The 18,151-nt window shown below is 47.2% G+C and overlaps 1 protein-coding gene and 1 long non-coding RNA gene across 5 annotated transcripts in view; one reads left to right on the top strand and one right to left on the bottom strand.

Moving 5' to 3' along the window:
* Positions 1 to 6,802, top strand: part of LOC135274632 (uncharacterized) — a 55,041-nt gene extending 48,239 nt beyond the window's left edge. The window contains exon 3 of the long non-coding RNA XR_010342428.1: positions 6,547 to 6,802. This is a non-coding gene — a long non-coding RNA (uncharacterized LOC135274632). The remainder of the gene's footprint in view (positions 1 to 6,546) is intronic.
* The window catches only part of AUTS2 (activator of transcription and developmental regulator AUTS2), a 1,219,271-nt gene continuing 1,201,260 nt past the window's right edge, over positions 141 to 18,151 (bottom strand). For all 4 annotated transcript variants that reach the window (XM_012449080.3, XM_064375625.1, XM_064375624.1 and 1 more), the window contains 7 exons: positions 17,697 to 17,726; positions 15,922 to 15,993; positions 11,018 to 11,159; positions 7,870 to 7,947; positions 6,863 to 6,946; positions 5,524 to 5,746; positions 141 to 3,258 (listed from right to left, as the gene is read on the bottom strand). In XM_012449080.3, the coding sequence (XP_012304503.3) occupies positions 2,010 to 3,258; positions 5,524 to 5,746; positions 6,863 to 6,946; positions 7,870 to 7,947; positions 11,018 to 11,159; positions 15,922 to 15,993; positions 17,697 to 17,726 (1,878 nt within the window). In that variant the 3' untranslated portion in view covers positions 141 to 2,009. The remainder of the gene's footprint in view (positions 3,259 to 5,523; positions 5,747 to 6,862; positions 6,947 to 7,869; positions 7,948 to 11,017; positions 11,160 to 15,921; positions 15,994 to 17,696; positions 17,727 to 18,151) is intronic.

Below are 18,151 nucleotides of genomic sequence, written 5' to 3' on the forward strand. Positions count from 1 at the left end.
TACGGTGGCCAGCCACGGCACGTGACCATTCTGCCCTCACACGGGCTGGGTTTGAGGCGTTTCAAGAGCCCGATCTTGCACAGGTATGCCTTCTTCCCTAGGGTAATGATGGTCATCTCACACAAACAAGCAGCTGGAAGCTTAGTTCACATTTTTTAATAACATGGCACAGTTTACATTACACAAGAAGGCTCCGCCGATGAGAACATGCTGAAGATTCAGTTGCTTCACTTTTCTTTTCACATAGGGTCTAGAAAGGACTTTATTACATACAGGATAAACAGCAAAAAGGTCCGTATAGAACAATCTCTTTACAATACTGAAAGCTACCACTACAGTTCCAGTGTACATATTCCTTGGAATTTTTTTTTTAGTTGTTGTCTTAAAAAAAAAAAAAAACACTGCACAACATCTGGAGTTCACAAAATCTGAAGCTCACAACTAAACCTTCAGTTTACTACTAAAATAGATCTCTCTGCTTATTAGAAACAATGGTCTGTAGTTAACTTTTTTTTTTTTTTTTTGCAAAAACAGGATAACAACGTCAGATAGCACTTTAATATACTAGAAGACCAAATGGAACTAATTTTATTTCATACATATATTTTACAGTCCAGTAGACAAGATATATTGTATTTCTCTGCTAGTAAAGTCATATTCTCTCCAAATATGTAGACAAGAGGCTTAATGTATTATAAAAGTATTATGAAGAGACATTAAGATTGATGCAAACTCAAAAAACACACTCGCACACGAGACTTTTTTTCTGCCATCTTTCACCCTCTGTAACTTGCGATGGCCCCACAAGGTTGGCCTGTTATGGCTGCTCCCAGACTCGATCACCAACTGGAATACAGCGCGTCACATTGGGAAATGTGCACCTTCCACTGGTCGGTTATTGAAAACAGTGAAAACATATCCATCATCTGAGAAAACTTGGCAGCTTTCTTTCAGGATCTGTTTGGGTGTAAGTAAATCTCATTACAAAACGAGGAAGTGTGTACGGGTATGAACGGACACACTAAAAAAGGCATGGTTCTCACATGAGGTGTGTGAAGTCACTGGCGACCTGTGTGTGTCTGTCAGACACCACCACCCGTCCCCTGATTTTGGCATCTGGCAAATCCCATCCTCCCTGGCACCGGTTGCTCACGTCCTCAGTTACCTCTCCGGGGCTGCACTTTCCCCCAGAGCCCACAAGCAGCAACTTCAGATGCAAAGTTCCAGCCTGGGGTCCAATTTGCAAAATAGGATGTTTCTCCTTTTGAAAAAAAACAAGCAAGGAAAACAGAGTCATATCATGTAAGCGCTTGTTCAGGGAAAATATGACCTTAAGTATGTTGTAAATGGGTCTGAAAAGGCTCCTTTGAGTTAGGTGGGCTTTTGTGAAAAGCCCGAACATTCATTGCATAGTTGAAGGGTTTAGCTGTCTATAACAATATATGGGAACACGGCCTCAGCCGACTGTGTTCACTGATATTAAGTTTGCAAATAGCACATTTTAAGAAGTATTAATGTATTATGTTACTTAATCTTTATCTATTTACATTTGTACAAAGTAAAGCTTTCATCTTACCCATTTGCATATATGAACCATTAGCTCATGAAGCAATCTCTTTTTACATTAGCTATGCACATGGCCTTCCCACCTCATCTGAAAGAGTTTTGCATGATGGACGGTGTGGACGCCCCCCCCACCCCCCCTACAATGATCAGCCAATGGGTGTGTGTTGTCATCTTCACTGTTTTGGTTCAAATCAAAAAGTTTTATACGAGAAACAAAGTAGGAGACATGAGAACATATGACTGGGCTAAAAGAGCTGAAAAATCTCAACATGTAATATACAAAACATTTCAAAATCTGCACTGAGTCTATACATTTTTACAAGGGGAAGAGGTGGGGCCTCCCAAAGTCTGTGTGAGCGATGCAGGCGCTCTCTCTCTCTCTCAAGTCTGGCCTGGTGTCTGCCTGGGGTTTCTTCTTCCTCGTTTGTGCTCCTGTTCTCGGCTTATCGGGCCTCGATATCCTTCAGCGTGTGGGAAGGGGGCCTCTCCCTGATCTCTGCAGACAGAGGAGTAGTCCTCCTGGGAGAGACCGGGCGGCCCCCCAGCGTGGAGATGAGTGGGGGAGGCGCGCTCAGCGCTGCTGTTGGAGGCGTCTTGTTGAGGAGTCCGTTCTGGTGGCCCGCGGTGGGGCTGATGCGGGGATAGTGCATGCTGGGGAGTCCTGGGGTGATGAGGCTGGGGTGGGGCAGGTGTCCGTCCAGGGAGGCGGGGTGCACGGAGTGGAGCCGCGTGTGCTCGTAGTCCTCTCTGAGCATGTGCAAGCGCTCCCGCTCGTCCAGGTGGCCTCCCCGCTCGTGCTCCCGCCGAGGGTCCACCGACAGCGGGTGGTGGTGGTGGTGGTGATGGTGGCTGTAGTCGTGAGGCTCCCGGTCCCTGAAGGAGCGGTCGGCTTCATACAGCCGGGGAGTCGAGAGCCGGTGCAGCGGGTCGTTCCTTAGCAGAAAGTCCCTGCCCAGCGGGTCTCTCCGGTGAATGTCAAGTTCTCGGTAAGGATCCCTCAAGGGGTCCCGGATGGGGTCCCAGTGGAAAGAAGGGTATGGGAAGCGCTCTCCGCCCGGGAGGGGGCTGATGCCCATGAAGGGGGTCATCATGCGAGTCCTGTCCAGGCTGCTGATGCTGTTCATGGGGTGAATGCCCGTCACCCCCACCGTCATGGGCATCGAGGCCAGGGGCCCCGGGTGCACGCTGGACGAGGAGTTGGGAGGCGGCGGCTCTGAGGCCCGGTGGGTCTGTGGGGCCTCTGGAGGCAGGTCGTGGTCTTCCTTCCGCTCCTCCTTCACCTTGACCTCGGAGCTCTTCTTGGGGTTCTCGTAGGCCGGCTCACCCTTGCGCGGCTCAGCCTCCCGGCTCGAGGTGCTGTTGGGCCTGGCGCTCTCCACCACGGGGGTCCGCACGTAGGGGGATGGCACCCGGGCCAGCTGCTTGGCCTCTTCGCCTGCGGCACGCCCCTCGTGGCCGTGCCCGTCCTTCTCAGGCAGGTGGCCCTCCTTCGCCTTGTGCTCGTCGGCGGCCAGGTCCTTGCGGGCTTCCGAGTGGTCTCTCTCCCTGTCTTTGGGTTTGTCCTTCTCCCGAGCCTCAGTGTTCAAATGGGCCCGGATCTGTTCAGTGGAGCTGCGGTTATGTCCCAGGGCATTCACCGGGAGGATAGGTGCTGGTGAAGGGTGGCTGGAGTGTCTCTTCTCGACGCTTTCCCTGGGGAAGAGAAGGGGAGACAAGGACGCAGATGAAACGGGCGAGTCGGGCGGGCCAGGGGCTGTGGGTGAAATGGTGGTGTGAGGAGGACAGTCTTGGGACTGCTTCCCATGATTGCCAGGGCAGCAGCCATGCCCTGGGCGGGGCAGAGCCAGCCCCTTATCCTACTTACCTAGATTTTAGAGGAAGCTTAATGGGGGAGATGGACCAGGGAGGAGGGTGAGGGGAGTCTGCCGGGAGCAAGAATCTCTCTGCATGTAAGAGCCTCACCCAAGAGCACAGAGGAAGAGCTTCCAGAAAGCCAAGAAGGCTGCATGTGGCCATCTAGCCCCACTGTGTGGACCCTCAGGATCGTCTAGTGTCAAGAACAACGCTCTAAGAGCCCAATGCCAAGTATCACTTTTCTCCCAACTCTGCAACACAGAGCCCGTGGAAGGCAGAGTTCAACATTAGTGTCACAGGAGTCTCTTGCTCCTCAGAGACAAGTGACCCATTTCAGAGCAAAGAACTAGATACGGAGCCATCTCCCAGACACAGCACGTGAGGGAGGCTCAGAAGGAAGCCACAGCTGCAGGACTGTGGGGTTGCAAAGAGCACTCGTGGACCAGATAGGATCAGAAAGCCGCGGCGTCATGAGACGACAGAGGAAGGCAGCAGGAAAAGCAGGTCCCTAAACACAAAACCTCACGGGGACATCAGAAACGAGCTGAGAGAGCAGCTGTGAGTGAAAACGCGCGACAAGCATTTGAGAGATCTGTCTTGGATGGGGGCTCAAGGGTATTGGGCAGAAAATGCAAAAACAAATGGAATGACAATAAGGTAAAACTTGAGATAAAACGAAGACCAGGCAAGTCTTAGGGATGGTGCCAAGACAGACATGGCAAAGTTGAGGAGAGAGGCAGGCTGCCACGCTGGCTTGGTGCTGGCATGCAAGGATCAGAGGACCACAGTGAGAGAATGCAGGAGGCTTTCCTGTAAGGGCTGTTTCCTGCCCACACGCAGAGAACAGTAACTTTTACGGCAAGTATGGAAGAAGAAGAGTATATTTCATTTATTAAGCCTCCTGACTTGAATCCAAGAGGCCAGTTTGATGCTATCCAGAAAACCATGCAGGTCTGGTGGCCACATCCTGCACTGCACCCGGTGACGGGCTGCGTACGGAGAGCTGACGCCTAGGGTCTGCCAGGTTAGTTGCTAGGAGTGCCGCATTCAGCAATTTACAGCTCAGAGCTGAATGTCATAAACGTTCCTCCCAGTGATTAAGAGATCGTTATACTGCCTTGAAGGAAAATGTCTTTTTCTTTTATCAGCCAGCAAGATGGCCTGTGATGAGTATCTACTAATCCGCCTCATTTAGAGCCTGCAAAGTTGAATTCGTTTAAATTACTAGGATATATATACACACACATACATACACGGTATACATAGAAAAGAAACATTAAGATTTGGACCAAATTTGAATCTTAAGTACTGCAAAGAAATTGGGATTAGGTATTTTCTGTCAAGCATATTTGTCCATTCCTTATCAGTTCATTTAAACTGAAAATAGCCTAAAGAAAGAAAAAAAGAGACATTTTGTCAAGAATGTGTATGATATTCTTTAGAAAAAAATAACTGCAAGACATTTCCTCTTGAAGGCTACTTCTTTTTTAGGCGAGGGTTACCAAGTGCAGAGACAACAGTTAACAACAACATTCATTATCGCTACTGAAACTGAAACCAGACCAAAACTGCTTGTCGACGTTTCTCTACATCTAGTGAGTAAAATTGTATTAGTCATCTGTGAGCCCCAGGCTTTGCGTTTGAACAAAATTTGAGAAAAATATGAGGCAATGCAAACATGGCTTTCTAAAAGAAAACAAAAAGAGGAAAAGAGCGAGAAAAACCTATGGATGGTTTAATGGACTGCACGGACTTGAAAGCAAATATGGAATTGAGTCATGCTATGTGTGTCTGGCCCGAAGCTCCCTGTCTCCTAGAGAAAGACTTCTGTTTGGACGTGCTAACAGGGACTCGGGACGTGCTGCTGTGTAACTGCCACTGAGACAGGAATCTGTCGCTAGCTCTGCTATCTCCTATGGTCACCATAACGTTACGGGCCACGGGGACTGTGAGGGCTGCGGGCACTGGCTGCGGGGAGGAGCTGAGGCTACTAGGGCGGGTAAAGCACGAGGCTGGGACAGGGAGGGTGGGCGGCCGGTTCCACTGGTACTTGGCACAGAGCAGGCTCCCCCGTGGGGACTCGAGAGCGGTTTCTTTCCGTACCTTTCTTTGTCATCTTTACTAACAGATGAGTCTCGTTTATCTACATCTCTATCTCTGTCATGAGCTGCAGCGGACGCGCTGCGCTCCAGCTCCCCTGGCTTCAGCCAGGGCGGAGGGGTCGGGAACGACGGAGGCGTTCGGTGCAGCCGGTTCCAGGGTTCGTGAGGATTGCTAAAGTTCTGCACACTGGGGCCATCCTTGTGGCCGAACATTGAGTTGGGTGCTGAAATGGTGAAGTGGAGAACAAAAAGGTTTAAGAGAAATTATATAATCTGCTGTAATGAAGGTACTTACCAAAAAACTTTTAACAGCATTCAGAGTTAAAATGAATACATATTATTGGGAGCTGGAAAAGGAAAGGAGATTAACAGATTCATTAGAGGAAGTCTTGTCCTACGCTGGAGAGGTAGCTCACAGCTTTTTTTCTCTTTAAAACCAAAAGCAAAGGTGGAGGCCGGGGAAATTAAAAAGGCAAAGGGGCCACATGGTTAGCGAGAGGACCTAATTCAGCATATCCGGTGCATGCAGGAGTTCCAGGCATGCAGAGGGTGTGGAATGAGGGTGGGATTTGGATTAATAACTTGAAATGAACTCAGAGCAGAAGTCACGGTGTTCTCTGCCCACCACCGCCCTAGTCAAGTGTCACCAGAGACTGGACAGGGCCTTGACCTCAACAGACACACAGGTCTCCTTGCTGTACTCTGAATAAAGACGGTAGGCTCACAGACACGTGTTAGCTCTTCCTGAACCCGGAATATATGGCATGTGGCACGAAAGAAAACAACTACGTATTCAGTGACTAATGTTTAGAACGTGAGATGGGGTTGTGACTCCTCTCCTCATCGAGATGGGTGTTTTAAATAGTAGAAAACCACAGGGTCCTCCCAGATGGAGAATGAAACGCTGCCAAATCTTCATTATCCTGAGCCTGGTGTTGTCTTCCTGTTACTTTTCATTGTGCTTTTTTCAGTTGCACTAATGCCAAGGGCAAGATGAAATGTAACTATTGCTTTCATTTCTAAGGTGAGCTGCAGCCAAAATCTTTGGAGGGCAGAGGCGGAATGTGGATGGAACTCCACACTCGAGTGAACTCTCTGCGGTGATCAACTACGCTGCCGTTCCTGCCCCTCAGAACTGGATATCCACATCGGGCCGCCCTCACGGGGTGGCTCTGCACACCTCCACCTAACCCCATTGGTAAGGCCCGCTTTTGCAGTGATATAACCTGCACTGGGCCCCCCCGGAGCACAGTTTCCTTTCGCTAGAAAGGTCTTGAGCCATATGCAGATCACAGAAACAAAAAGTCCAAGGCAGACTTTTAAAAGTTAGAGGTACTCACTAACGGAAGGATTTCCAAGTCCGCCGAAGGCATTGCCACCAACTGCTGCTAGGCCTGTGAATGTAGACGGCCGATTAAAAGGCTCTGCAAACAAGATAGGGAAGAAGGAAACGGTCATGGGCTCTGCCGAGAGAGGAAGCCGGAGCTTCCTGGGAGCAGGGAAAGCGAGGCAGGATCCCTGCTCTCTCTACATCCTGACCTGGCCTGTCCCACGTCTCCTACTGGATGGCGTGAAAGGTGTGCATTACACTTGGATTTGGACACAGGGTTAGCAACACGTTTCTGAGGGCTCTTCTTCCAGAACCCTGTATTCTGCATTACTCTTCCTTTACCCAGTGAGGGCATTACTCCAGCCCCGGGGTACTAACTTGCCTTCCTGCCTAGTCTCGCCTCTGCAGGTTCTAACAGAACAGACAGGAGGTGGCATCTGAATCCATGATGAAACTCCAAAGGTGCGCCTATGATACACCCTACGTTGTGCAAGCCAGTGCCTGCATCTGCCTGTACACTTGCAGACAGGACCGAATACACAAAGGCCACACAAAGCATGCACCTTTACTAGGAAGAGACTCAGTAATCGGGGCAGCGAGGTATGGAGTAACGCATCTTCATAACGGCAGCCTGTGTTTCCTTCTGCTTCCTAGTGGTGACCTTCACTATGGGTAAGAGCTCACCATCTTCTTCCAATGGGCGGGAACAGGCTGCTGTAAACTTGGATTCCCTGAGGTACCAAGGAATGGCTCTCGCCCACTGCACCACGGTAGGTGTAGGCAGGACCACTGCTGAGCACAGCTCTACTACCGAAAGGATGTGGTGTGAGACATGTTGAAATCCGGAAGCTGGATGGCATGTGTTGAAACTCCTAAGAGAGCACCATCTCCTGCCTAAGTGGTAAGCGAGGTACCTGGGACTCCCACCAGCTTGCCAGGAGGTGCGTCGGGAGCATGGTAAGTGTGGCAGGTTGCCTAAGGCACACACCCCAGTTCCCATTATTTTGGGCAACTCACCTAGGTGGGCAGCAGGGTTGAGGAAGTTGCTGTGATGAGGAGGTGGCCCAAAAGGGGTCCCCGTTGGGTGTGCAGCACCTGTTAAGCCAAACATAACAAAACCAGAGTTGACAAAAAGCCCACTTCGAAGACGCAGCTGGCTTCTATTTGCCTAAGGGCCCCGTGAGAAAATAGGTTCAAGGGAGGTCACGGCTAAAGTCCACCCAGGCCCCGCAGGCAAGACACAAGGTAAAAGAAAATGTTTTTGTTAGGAAGCAGAAACAAATCATCCCTTTTCCTCTTTCCCCGTGTGGCTGGCCCCACCAAAAAGAGCTATTTCTTTTTTAACCTGATGACACACAGTATTACAAAGAGAGTGATAACTGCCCAGGGTCCTGGGCGGAGGGGAGGTTCTATAACCAAGTGGATTAAAAAAAGCTAAGCAAGTTTTTTTACTGAAGGACTTCTTAGAGCCATTAATAAGCTTACAGGCTCCTTCGTCCTCTAAGAGGGAAACATTTGGTCATGGAACCCCTTCCCCACAGAGCGTCTCGGAGGACCAAGTTTTCACTCTGAGAAACACTGTTCTAGAAACCCAGCCTTTACCATCCCTGGCTCAGGAGGGGCGGCCCTGAAGTTGTGGGTCTCCGCCGTGCTGCTCTGGAAGCTTGCAGAATCCCTTCTGAGGAATACCTTAGTTCACATGCACCCACATGGAAGGATATTGTAAGGCCCAACTCTATGAAACTCATTATAGTGCGTTAAATTAGGTTTTAGGAAATGAAGTCCTCTGATGTCTCTCAATTTTCAATGTCAGGAAAAGCTGGTCGATTCTTACGTTTTGGGGCACTAAAAATCTTCTAACTGACTCTGACAGGTGTTTGCTTTGCCTGCCAGGGAACTCAGGTCTAATTTAGCAGTTTCCTTAGGTTTTCTTCTTTTTATCTACGTTTCCTCCTCTACTCTGTGTTTTGTTTAATGTCTATTTCTTGAAGATGCCTCTAATCCTTTTCTTGAAGGAGGGAGAGAGAAGTGAATTAGGGAAGGACATTTCTAAAGGCTCAGGGCACTAACTGGGCTTGTTAATATGAGGCTACTTACTCAGTAAGGAGGATAGCTCCCTGGAAGGCAGGCTTTGCCCTGGAGATTTGCCAGGGTCATATGGCATTAGCACCCAAAAGCAAGATGAAAATGGCTAGATTTCTTAAGTATGTGCAAGGTATACACATCAGTTACAAGTTTCACCAAATAACCATTTTGGGCAGAATCCAACACACCTTATGCTTAAAAAAAAAAGATTGTATTCTAGAATGGAAGTATAAACAGGGCCTGGATAAATGAATTTACTAATAACTGTTCCACAAACCTCTGCATTTTGTCTAAGTTCCTATAAACAAATATTGCCTTAGGAAAATGGATTAAATGTAGGGGGGCTGTCGCTGTCTACACTCTGTTAACTGAATTTATGTTTTGGATTGCTATCATTTCCTGGGCTGCAAAAGTCTTTGGCCTGGGTTTGGAGAGGAAGCCAGGCAGTACAGGAGGAAGATCATCCCAGTCACGGTAGCTCAGGATTGGAAGGCAACTGAGGGGTTCTCTATCCAGCCCTGCATGTGGCTTATTTTCCACCTGGGAAGTGTAAACATGATACCCCGCCCTCCACAAAGTGAATATATGCCAGGATATTCATCAGGCCTTAGCAGTGTTGTCGGCTAAATAAAATTTTGGCCACATACTGTCTGTGTAGTGCAAGCTAATTAATGCTTCAATGAAGACCAGAGCTTTGCTGAGCCCAGGGCCCCCAGGGGTGCCTTGCAGTTCCAGAATGATTGAAGCAAAAGAAGCCAATTCATCCACTTGGCTCAATGGAAGCCAGAGAGAAATCTCTCTATTTCTCTCCAAAAATTGCTCTTAATGTAGCCCTGTCTCAGCGCCTAGGTGCCATGGTAACAGAGCCTTCAAATATGTCCCCAGACAGAACTGACAGAGAAAAACCTGAGACCTTAGCCAATCCTATCTCCCCTCCAAGGGGAGTCACGTGCTTTGGTAGGTAGCAAGGCCCATTATAATGATGATTTCTTGCAATGTGGGTGCTGCTCTCTTTCTGAACAGAAGAGCCAGAGGTCCACCAACAGTGAGTCTTGGATAAAAGCCTGGGGTAGCAGCTGGAGGGATGGCGGTAAAACCTGTCCCGTAAGGGATCAGAAATGGGGAGCTGCTTGACCGCTTACGTCCTGAAGAATAAATTCTACCTAGCAGGGCGGGTATGAAGTTATTAGCAGAATGACCACAGTGCCATCATTTTTGAGTTAACGGAGGAGAGCTCTGTGAGCCAGAAATTACACTTAGAAAAGCTGTAGAGAAGACAGAAAGATAAGAAACCCTTAATACCAAGAGGGCGCTTCTCATCCAGCACACAGTCCTTACAGCCACTGCCTTTTGTCTGTCTGTCTACCCGGAGCAGGAATGAGCAGTTCTCTGATGTGTGAATCGTCACTCTCTACCTCACCCCGTCTTCACGCACACTTGACAGTGTGTGTGAAATGAATTACAGATCTGGTAAACAGGTCACTTGGGTGTTTACACCGTTTCCCTAATTTCCTCATCGCTATAACCAACCAGGCAATGATGTGACGTTCTGTAGCAGAGAAAACCAGTAACTGAGTGGCGCACCCTCCCTATCACAGACCATACTCCCGGCAACCGCCTTAATCGTCTCTCTTTGTCCTCAGACCTTCAAAACACAGCATGACTGAGCATGCTGGTGCAAAATTACAGTGCTCTGCGGACACCACAGTAAGGGCGACCGCATCCGTCTATAATTCCTGGCATTGTTTCCTTCCGATCTGCCCTTGCAAACCCTCTGATCTTTTTCAATAGCAATTGACATGCTTGTGCGTTATGTTGGTTTAATATAGAAGCAAATAATGAACCGAAGCAACGTGAATCCCTGTAAGGGAAAGATGATCTCTGCTTCCTCCTTTAATGAAAAAGAGTGTATCAATGAAGAAGGCTCATCTCCCTGGACGTGCTGCGACGTGGCCTGGCAGGCTGGCATGAACTGTATATTTGTAGGTAGTGATTGAGCGGCGGCACAGAGCCCGAACAGCATTTAGTTACCTGAGAACTACAGTTCTCAAGTCGGTCCCCGACCCAACCCCACACTCACCAGCGGCAGAGAACAAAGTTGAAGGCCGTGCCAGGTCATGGGGGTGGTGGATGGCTCCAAAGAGACTGGGGCCTGGAGGGCGGCTCAGGAACTCGGGTTTCAGTCCAAAGTCCAGCTTATGTGGGTCTGACTGCATCTGTTTCTACACAGCAAGGGGAACAGTAAGAGATGAAATCCCTAAGCCAACAGCAAGGAAGAAAGGTGTCAGTGAAGAGCTGGAGCCTGTGAACGGTGCACTGGGGTTCAAGTTTACAGGCACTGTGAGAGAAAGCAGCGATCCAAAAACCGTTTCACCCTCAACTGTCAGACCTGCAGGCCGGCAGGACCTGCTATGCCAGAAATACCAAGTGACAACACTGGTGTTTGGTCTTTCCTTTTTTTGAGATGGGGTCTCACTCTGTCGCCCAGGCTCGAGTGCAGTGGTGCGATCTCGGCTCACTGCAACCTCTGCCTCCTGGGTTCAAGCGATTCTCCTGCCTCAGCCTCCCAAGTAGCTGGGATTACAGGTGCCTGCCGCCACGCCCAGCTAATTTTTGTATTTTTTGTAGAAACGGGGTTTTACCGTGTTGGCCAGGCTGGTCTTAAACTCCTGACCTCAAATGATCCGCCTGCCTCAGCCTCCCAAAGTGCTGGGATTACAGGTGTGAACCACTGCACCCAGCTGCATTTGGTCTTTAAAGTTAATGGTTTGAGAAATAAAACCACATCCCATTTATGGAGACTGCCACCACTCCCAAAGTAGTTCAGTATTTTGCTGTAAAGGTCCATTTTCTTAAGATTTAAAATAATAGTGTTGTAAATCTCATTTTATTAAGAATTCTGCATGAATAATCTGTATAAATTAATTATTTAATGACTTTGCCATTACTCTAATACATCACAGTACATTAGTAACAAAAGCTACAAAGAAATATTTGCATGTCTACAGGCTAACTTTCAAATGCTCATTGTTATATAATTAAAAAACAGCAACAACAAAGAAAAACAAAGTAGGAGTATTAATTTAACTAACAGAGGCCCTTTCTCTTCCTACCAACTGCAATTACCTGAGGAAGAGGAGGGGGTTGGTCCAGGTAAGTAAACCATAATCCCAGCACTTTGGGAGGACAAGGCGGGCAGACTGCCTGAGCTCAGGAGTTCAAGTCCAGCTGGGACAACATGGTGAAACCCTGTCTCTACTAAAATACAAAAAAATCATCTGGGCATGATGATGCACATCTGTAGTCCCAATTACTTGGGAAGCTGAGGCATAACAATTGCTTGAACCTGGGAGCTGGAGATCGCAGAGACTGAGACTGTCTCCAAAAAAAAAGACTGTGTGAAATCTTTATCATGGACAGAAATCACTCTGTTTCCTCTTATTTATCCGTCATCAGGCCAATCTTTCTGCCTACCATCCTCTTAGGCAGTATAAATTGGTTAAAATCTTCCCCTCAATCTTGGTCCCTGGCATCATTCTCTAGGCTGGAGGCTCTTGCACTAGCATGGTTTCAAAACTGCCCTGCCTCCTTATTTCTTGACAGCTTTCTCTTTGAACAGGCTTCATACCACCTTGGATAAGCATGGCACCCAGGGCCTGGGGTCCTGGGACTTGCCGATTCCAGCTGACTTTCCCTTGCTATGACCTCTTCCCCATCCAGTCTCCTGGGTGTTCACTGCCCTTAGCACCTGCTTCTCACTTTCACTCTTTTTTTAGGGTCTCACTTTTTTGCCCAGGCTGAAATGCAGTGGCACAATCATAATTCACTGCAGCCTCCATTTCTTGGGCTGAAGTGATCCTCTTGCCTCAGTCTCCTGAGTAGTGGGACTAAAGATGCATGCCTCTATGTCCAGCTATTTTTTTTTTTTTCATAGAGACAGGTCTCTCTCTCTCTGTTGCCTAGGCTGGTCTTGAACTCCTGGGCTCAAGCAATCCCGACATGTTTGCATGAGAGGCGTGAGCCACCATGCCTGGCCACTCTTCCTGTCTCTTGAAATCATCTGGTGCTCTCAGCCCCTTTAGCCCCATTCTAGCCTCAGCTAAATCTCCCTCATGTGCTGAGGGATCCTTGCCCTGCTGTACAACAGCAAAGCCCCATGAGGGGGCATCTATATTGACAGAGCACGGCGTGAGGGTCTGAGACAGGGGAGTCTGGTATTCCCTTACTGCTGAAGGCAATGTCCCACTCAGCCATCACCTCCACTGAAAGCGAAACCTACCCGTGCACCTCTAGCTGGAAGTGATACCCAGTAAGAGGGCACATGCACTATCCTCACTTTTTATACGCATGCTCATTATTGAACTCTACTCAACTAGATGCCAGGAAGGATGCATGCCCCCAGCCCAGCACAGTAAGGAACTTGCAGGCGTAGGCTCTTTCAGTAAATACCGGGTGAGTGACTAAAAGAATGCGTAAATGAACGTTACAGAGAAAGGGAAGATGCAGTTTCTGCTCAAATCTACAGGGAATGCTATAATGAAAGTCCCACTATCAAGTAATAGCCAAGCCTCAAAACCAAGCTTCTAATTCACTATGAATCTATAAAAATCTTTTGAGTACCTCCTTTAATTTGGTGGCCAAATTATTTAGTGCTAATATTGCATGGTACATAGCGCAGTTCCATTAACCACAACTTAGGGCCATGAAGCAAAATAGAGCTTGGGGATTACAAGCAGTTTGCTGAAAAGGGAAGATGAACGAAGTTATCTCATGTTCAAGAGGTCTTTCTAATTGAATTGGGATAATGAAAGTTTAAGTCACTGGGGACACTCTGACGGGAAAGAAGTTGCTCAAGTGGCACGTGCAGCATCCCTCATCGCTTTCAACAGAAGTTACAAGGAAGATGTGCTTTACCTACCGTTCCACTAACCACATCAACCGGAACAAAAAGTGAATTGAACTCATCAAAATCTAGTTAGCTCTTCAGAGCACACACATTTTCTAAGACAGACCACAAGGCTTCCCATTAAACTTCCCCTAACGATAAAGTACAAGTGAGCCAAACTCACTGATAGCATATTATAAGAAAGAGGAGGTATTTGGCAATCAAAGCAAAATATCTTTAGTGACCTCATTTACTGAGGTTTGTTGCTTAACTTTTAACTAGGTGGTTTTATTTTTTTACTCTTTTTTTTTTTTTTAAGAGATGGGATCTTGCTATGTTACCCAGGCTGGACTCAAACTCCAAGGCTCAAGGGATGCTCCTGCCTCAGCTTCTCGAGTGGATGGGACTTGGGTTGTTTTATTTTAAAAATCATGTAACCCTTTTAAAAATATTTCTCTTCTGGATGAAGAGCTCTACCTCCTGGCTCATTGGTCTCCTGTATTTCTTTCATGAGAGCTCCCAAATGCCATTAGGACTAAAAGCTTGTTCATGAAGAAATGGACTAAGTGAAGCTTATTGGATTGCTTGTCTGCTCCCGTTTAGGCCGGCATCATCACACAGCCTGTAAATACCCAGACTGTAAAATATGGACTTGTTAGTCACTTCGTTCCCTAAGTCAAGCGCTGATCCTGTATCTAGTCACTTGCGGAAGTCCTTGAGCTCTTTCCTACTGAGTCATAAAGGCTCTAGCAAATCATAGAAGATATTCATCCCTATGATGAAAATACAGGCAAAAAAGAAAAATCATCTTTGGACAGCAAGGTAACTGGCCAGAACGTGGCTCCTGCCAGTACTGACGGTATTCCAGCCCCCAGCACTGACCAGCAGGAGGACCAGTGACAGTGCGGGAGCAACGTCTTCATGTAGGGCGTGCATGATGCTACCATTTTCCCAAAGCCAGAAAATGAAAAGAATGCACCAGTCGCCATTTTTGCAAAAACCCAAAACCAACATTCATTTGTAGCTCTTTCCAGATGCAAAGTATTTTCTGAATTCTTATTCTTGGTCACTATAATTTTATTTCCAAAAGCTTTATTTTACCACTTAATCCATATTCAAGCCCTTTGGATCAATAAAATGACAAAATTATAAAAAGGGGGGAACAAAACACCAGGGCATTATCAGTTTGTTTTTGTTTTGTAATTTCACTTGTGGTTTCCCTAATAAACAGTATGATTTCCGAACTCCTGGGTTGAAGCAATCCGAAGTGCTTAGCTAGGCTTCCCAAAGTGCTTGGATCAGAGGTGTGAGCCACGGGCCTGGCTACTGTCCAGATCTCTTGGACTCATCTCTTGGGCTGCTGTGGCTTGCACTGTAATCCCAGCTACTTGGGAGGCTGAGATGGGAGAACTGCTTGGGGCCAGAAGTTTGAGACCAGCATAGGCAACACAGTGGGATCATCTCTACAAAAATAAGCAAGAAGGCTGGGCGCGGTGGTTCATGCCCGTAATCCTAGCAATTTGGGAGGCTGAGGCGGGTGGATCATGAGATTAGGAGTTCAAGACCAGTCTGGCCAAGATGGTGAAACCTTGTCCCTACTAAAAACATAAAAATTAGCCGGGCGTGGTGGTGGGCACCTGTAATCCCAGCTAATTGGGAGACTGAGGCAGAGAACTGCTCGAACCTGGGAGGCGGAGGTTGCTGTGAGCGGAGATCACGTCAGTGCACTCCAGTCTGAGTGACAGAGCGAGACTCCATCTCAAAAAAAAAAAATTAGCCAAGCATGGTGGTATATGCCTGAAGTCCCAGCTGCTTGGGAGACTGAGGAGGGAAGATCATGTGAGCCCTGGAGTTCAAGACTTCAATGAGCTATGATTCTGCCCTTGTACTTTAGCCTGGCAAACAGAGTTGAGATCCTGACTCTAGGAAAAAAATAAATAAAAGGTAAGACTTCTGAGTAGCTTTTCCAAGAGGGGCTTGATCCTTCCTGACTATGGGTCTTTAGAACCTGTTTTAAATGCCTCCTTAAGCAGGTTCTCCTGAGTAGGTCACACACTCACATTCCCATCCCATTCTTCCCTATGCCAGGTTGGACTGACCTTGACTTTCTGTTGGTGATGGTAAATCTGCCAGGCGATGTGAACATGCATAGCACACCACTTCCCTGGTTTCTGGAACAAGAAAGAGCAACGTGGTTAGGAGGACGACATTTCAGAGAAAACCACCTTCAATTTCCCCAAAGCTTTCAGCAGATTTTGGCTGCAGAGGCTTTTTTTTTTTTCCATGAAACAAGAGTGCTTTGTACTCTCCAAGTGCCTTCCATCAGCAGCTCTCCAGCCCAGTCACAAGGGAGTCACAGCCAGCTCCCCCTCTCTCCCGACGAGGGCTGCTACTCAGAAAACCACATTGACAAGGACCTCCCCGGTTACCAAGGACAAGATGGCAAAAGCCTGAATCCCACACTCTGTCTTTTCTCTTTCTTTTCTGATGCCAGCTGGCAGAGCTGGTAGAGCGGGAGCCCTACTTAACAAATGCTGCCATGCTATAATGCAAATCAGCTGTTCCGAAGAGCTCATTAGTGAATGTCTGTGAGTCAACTCAAAATAAGAGGGTACAGAGTCTGTCCTAACCTCCCCCAAGACTGTGGTTTTTATTTGAACCCCCAAAGTAGTACAAAGAAATACACCACATTTTGATTGAAGCCCAGTGACCATAAATGCTAAGAGTCAACTACCCATTCAAGTTGGTGGGGATGGTTCTTAAGATTAAAGAAAAAAGAAACAAGAAGAATTCCTTCCTTCCTATTCTCTAAGGCTTCCACAGATCTCTAGTCCCTCCTCCACCCTCTGGGGTTGAATTTGAATCCATATCTCTCCAATTATTTTCATGTCTTGCTTTATAAGCAGTGGAGTGCTGTGAGTGTATTCTCTTCTACCAGTCAGCAGGCAGGGACCACCTCCTTACTTCATTTCCACTAAGTAATCTACCCATAAGCTCGGAGTACGTGCTCAGTAACTACTGGATAGATGAGAAGAAACACAGCCTCATCCTACAGCGGCAAAGAACAGAAGATTCTAGTTTCTACAGTAAGGAGCTGTCACTGAAACATATACTTAAATGCAAGTCTGGGTCAGTTCTCTTGCAATGAAATGATGCGTAGTTTGAAATCACAAATAATATACTGCCTCACCTAAGTGATGACACAATTCTCCTTTTTCCCCTGGAGAAATCAAATTTTCTGATTATATGCCCTAGAAATGAGTTAAGTATAGCAAGAAATCTGCGGTCTATCCATCTTCTGTCCAACAATTCACCATGTCTGTCTTACAACCCCCAGGTAAGTCGGCATTCATTTAGAGGTCATCGCACTGGCCACTCTCCAGACCTCGAGAACAATTTGCTTTAAGCAAGATGTTAAGAAACCAAATGCTTATAGTATCTCCTTCCTGCACCTTAAAAAGAGGTCAAAAGGCTATGACAAGTCAATGTCACTTAGTGCAAAAAAAGGGAGCCGCCAGCCAAAATAAATAGACCCAGATACGTACTTTCTAAGTGCAAGAGAGACTAACTTCAGTCTATAGCTGAAGTCTTTTCCCCTTAAGTTCCAACTAGTCAAACCTTTTACCAGAACTGCTAACAAGAGATCTGACTCAGCTGAATTTGGTAGATAAGCCAATGGCCTGGCTTCCGCCAACCGTGAAAGCAAAACAGTTTAGGCCATTTTCAATCACACTACCTGAAAAACCCAATCACTGTCATTCCGATGTCTTATTCCAACTCTTCTATGGTTTATTTCCTTGTAATAGACTTGTATTTTTAACTCACAGGGAGTCAAACAGAGGTTGCAAAACAGTTCTATAAGAAGCTTTCTTACCCTTAACATAGGTCTGAAAGGATCTGTCAACTGTGAAGAGAAAATGACAACTTGGTTACATGCCTGTCACTCAAACAATTGCTCTAATTAACAAATTTGTAGTGCTTCATTAGGAGGGGAAATTAAAATGTTAGAATTTTACTTTTAAATGAAGCCCTTTTACAGAATAATTAACCCATTTTCACACTATCAAAAGTGCCAAGCGTCCCCTCCCCCACTTCACAAGCCTTGGTACATCTACACTGACAAGCCCCTTTACAAGTTTAATCAATAGCAATGTGCCCTCTGGCACCACGATTTGCTCACATCACATACCAGGAGTTTCACTGTCTTAAGCGCCAAACCACACCAGGTAGGTCTGAGGAAGAATGAACTTCAGACCCCAGGCTTTTAAAGCTTTATACTAACTGGTATCTGGGGAGAGGTGTCCTTTCCATCCACACAGTAGGATTAGG

This window comes from Aotus nancymaae, unplaced genomic scaffold, assembly GCF_030222135.1.
Source record: "Aotus nancymaae isolate 86718 unplaced genomic scaffold, 86718_ANA_hifiasm-v0.15.2.pri h1tg000012l, whole genome shotgun sequence".
Taxonomy (NCBI): Eukaryota; Metazoa; Chordata; class Mammalia; order Primates; family Aotidae; genus Aotus; species Aotus nancymaae.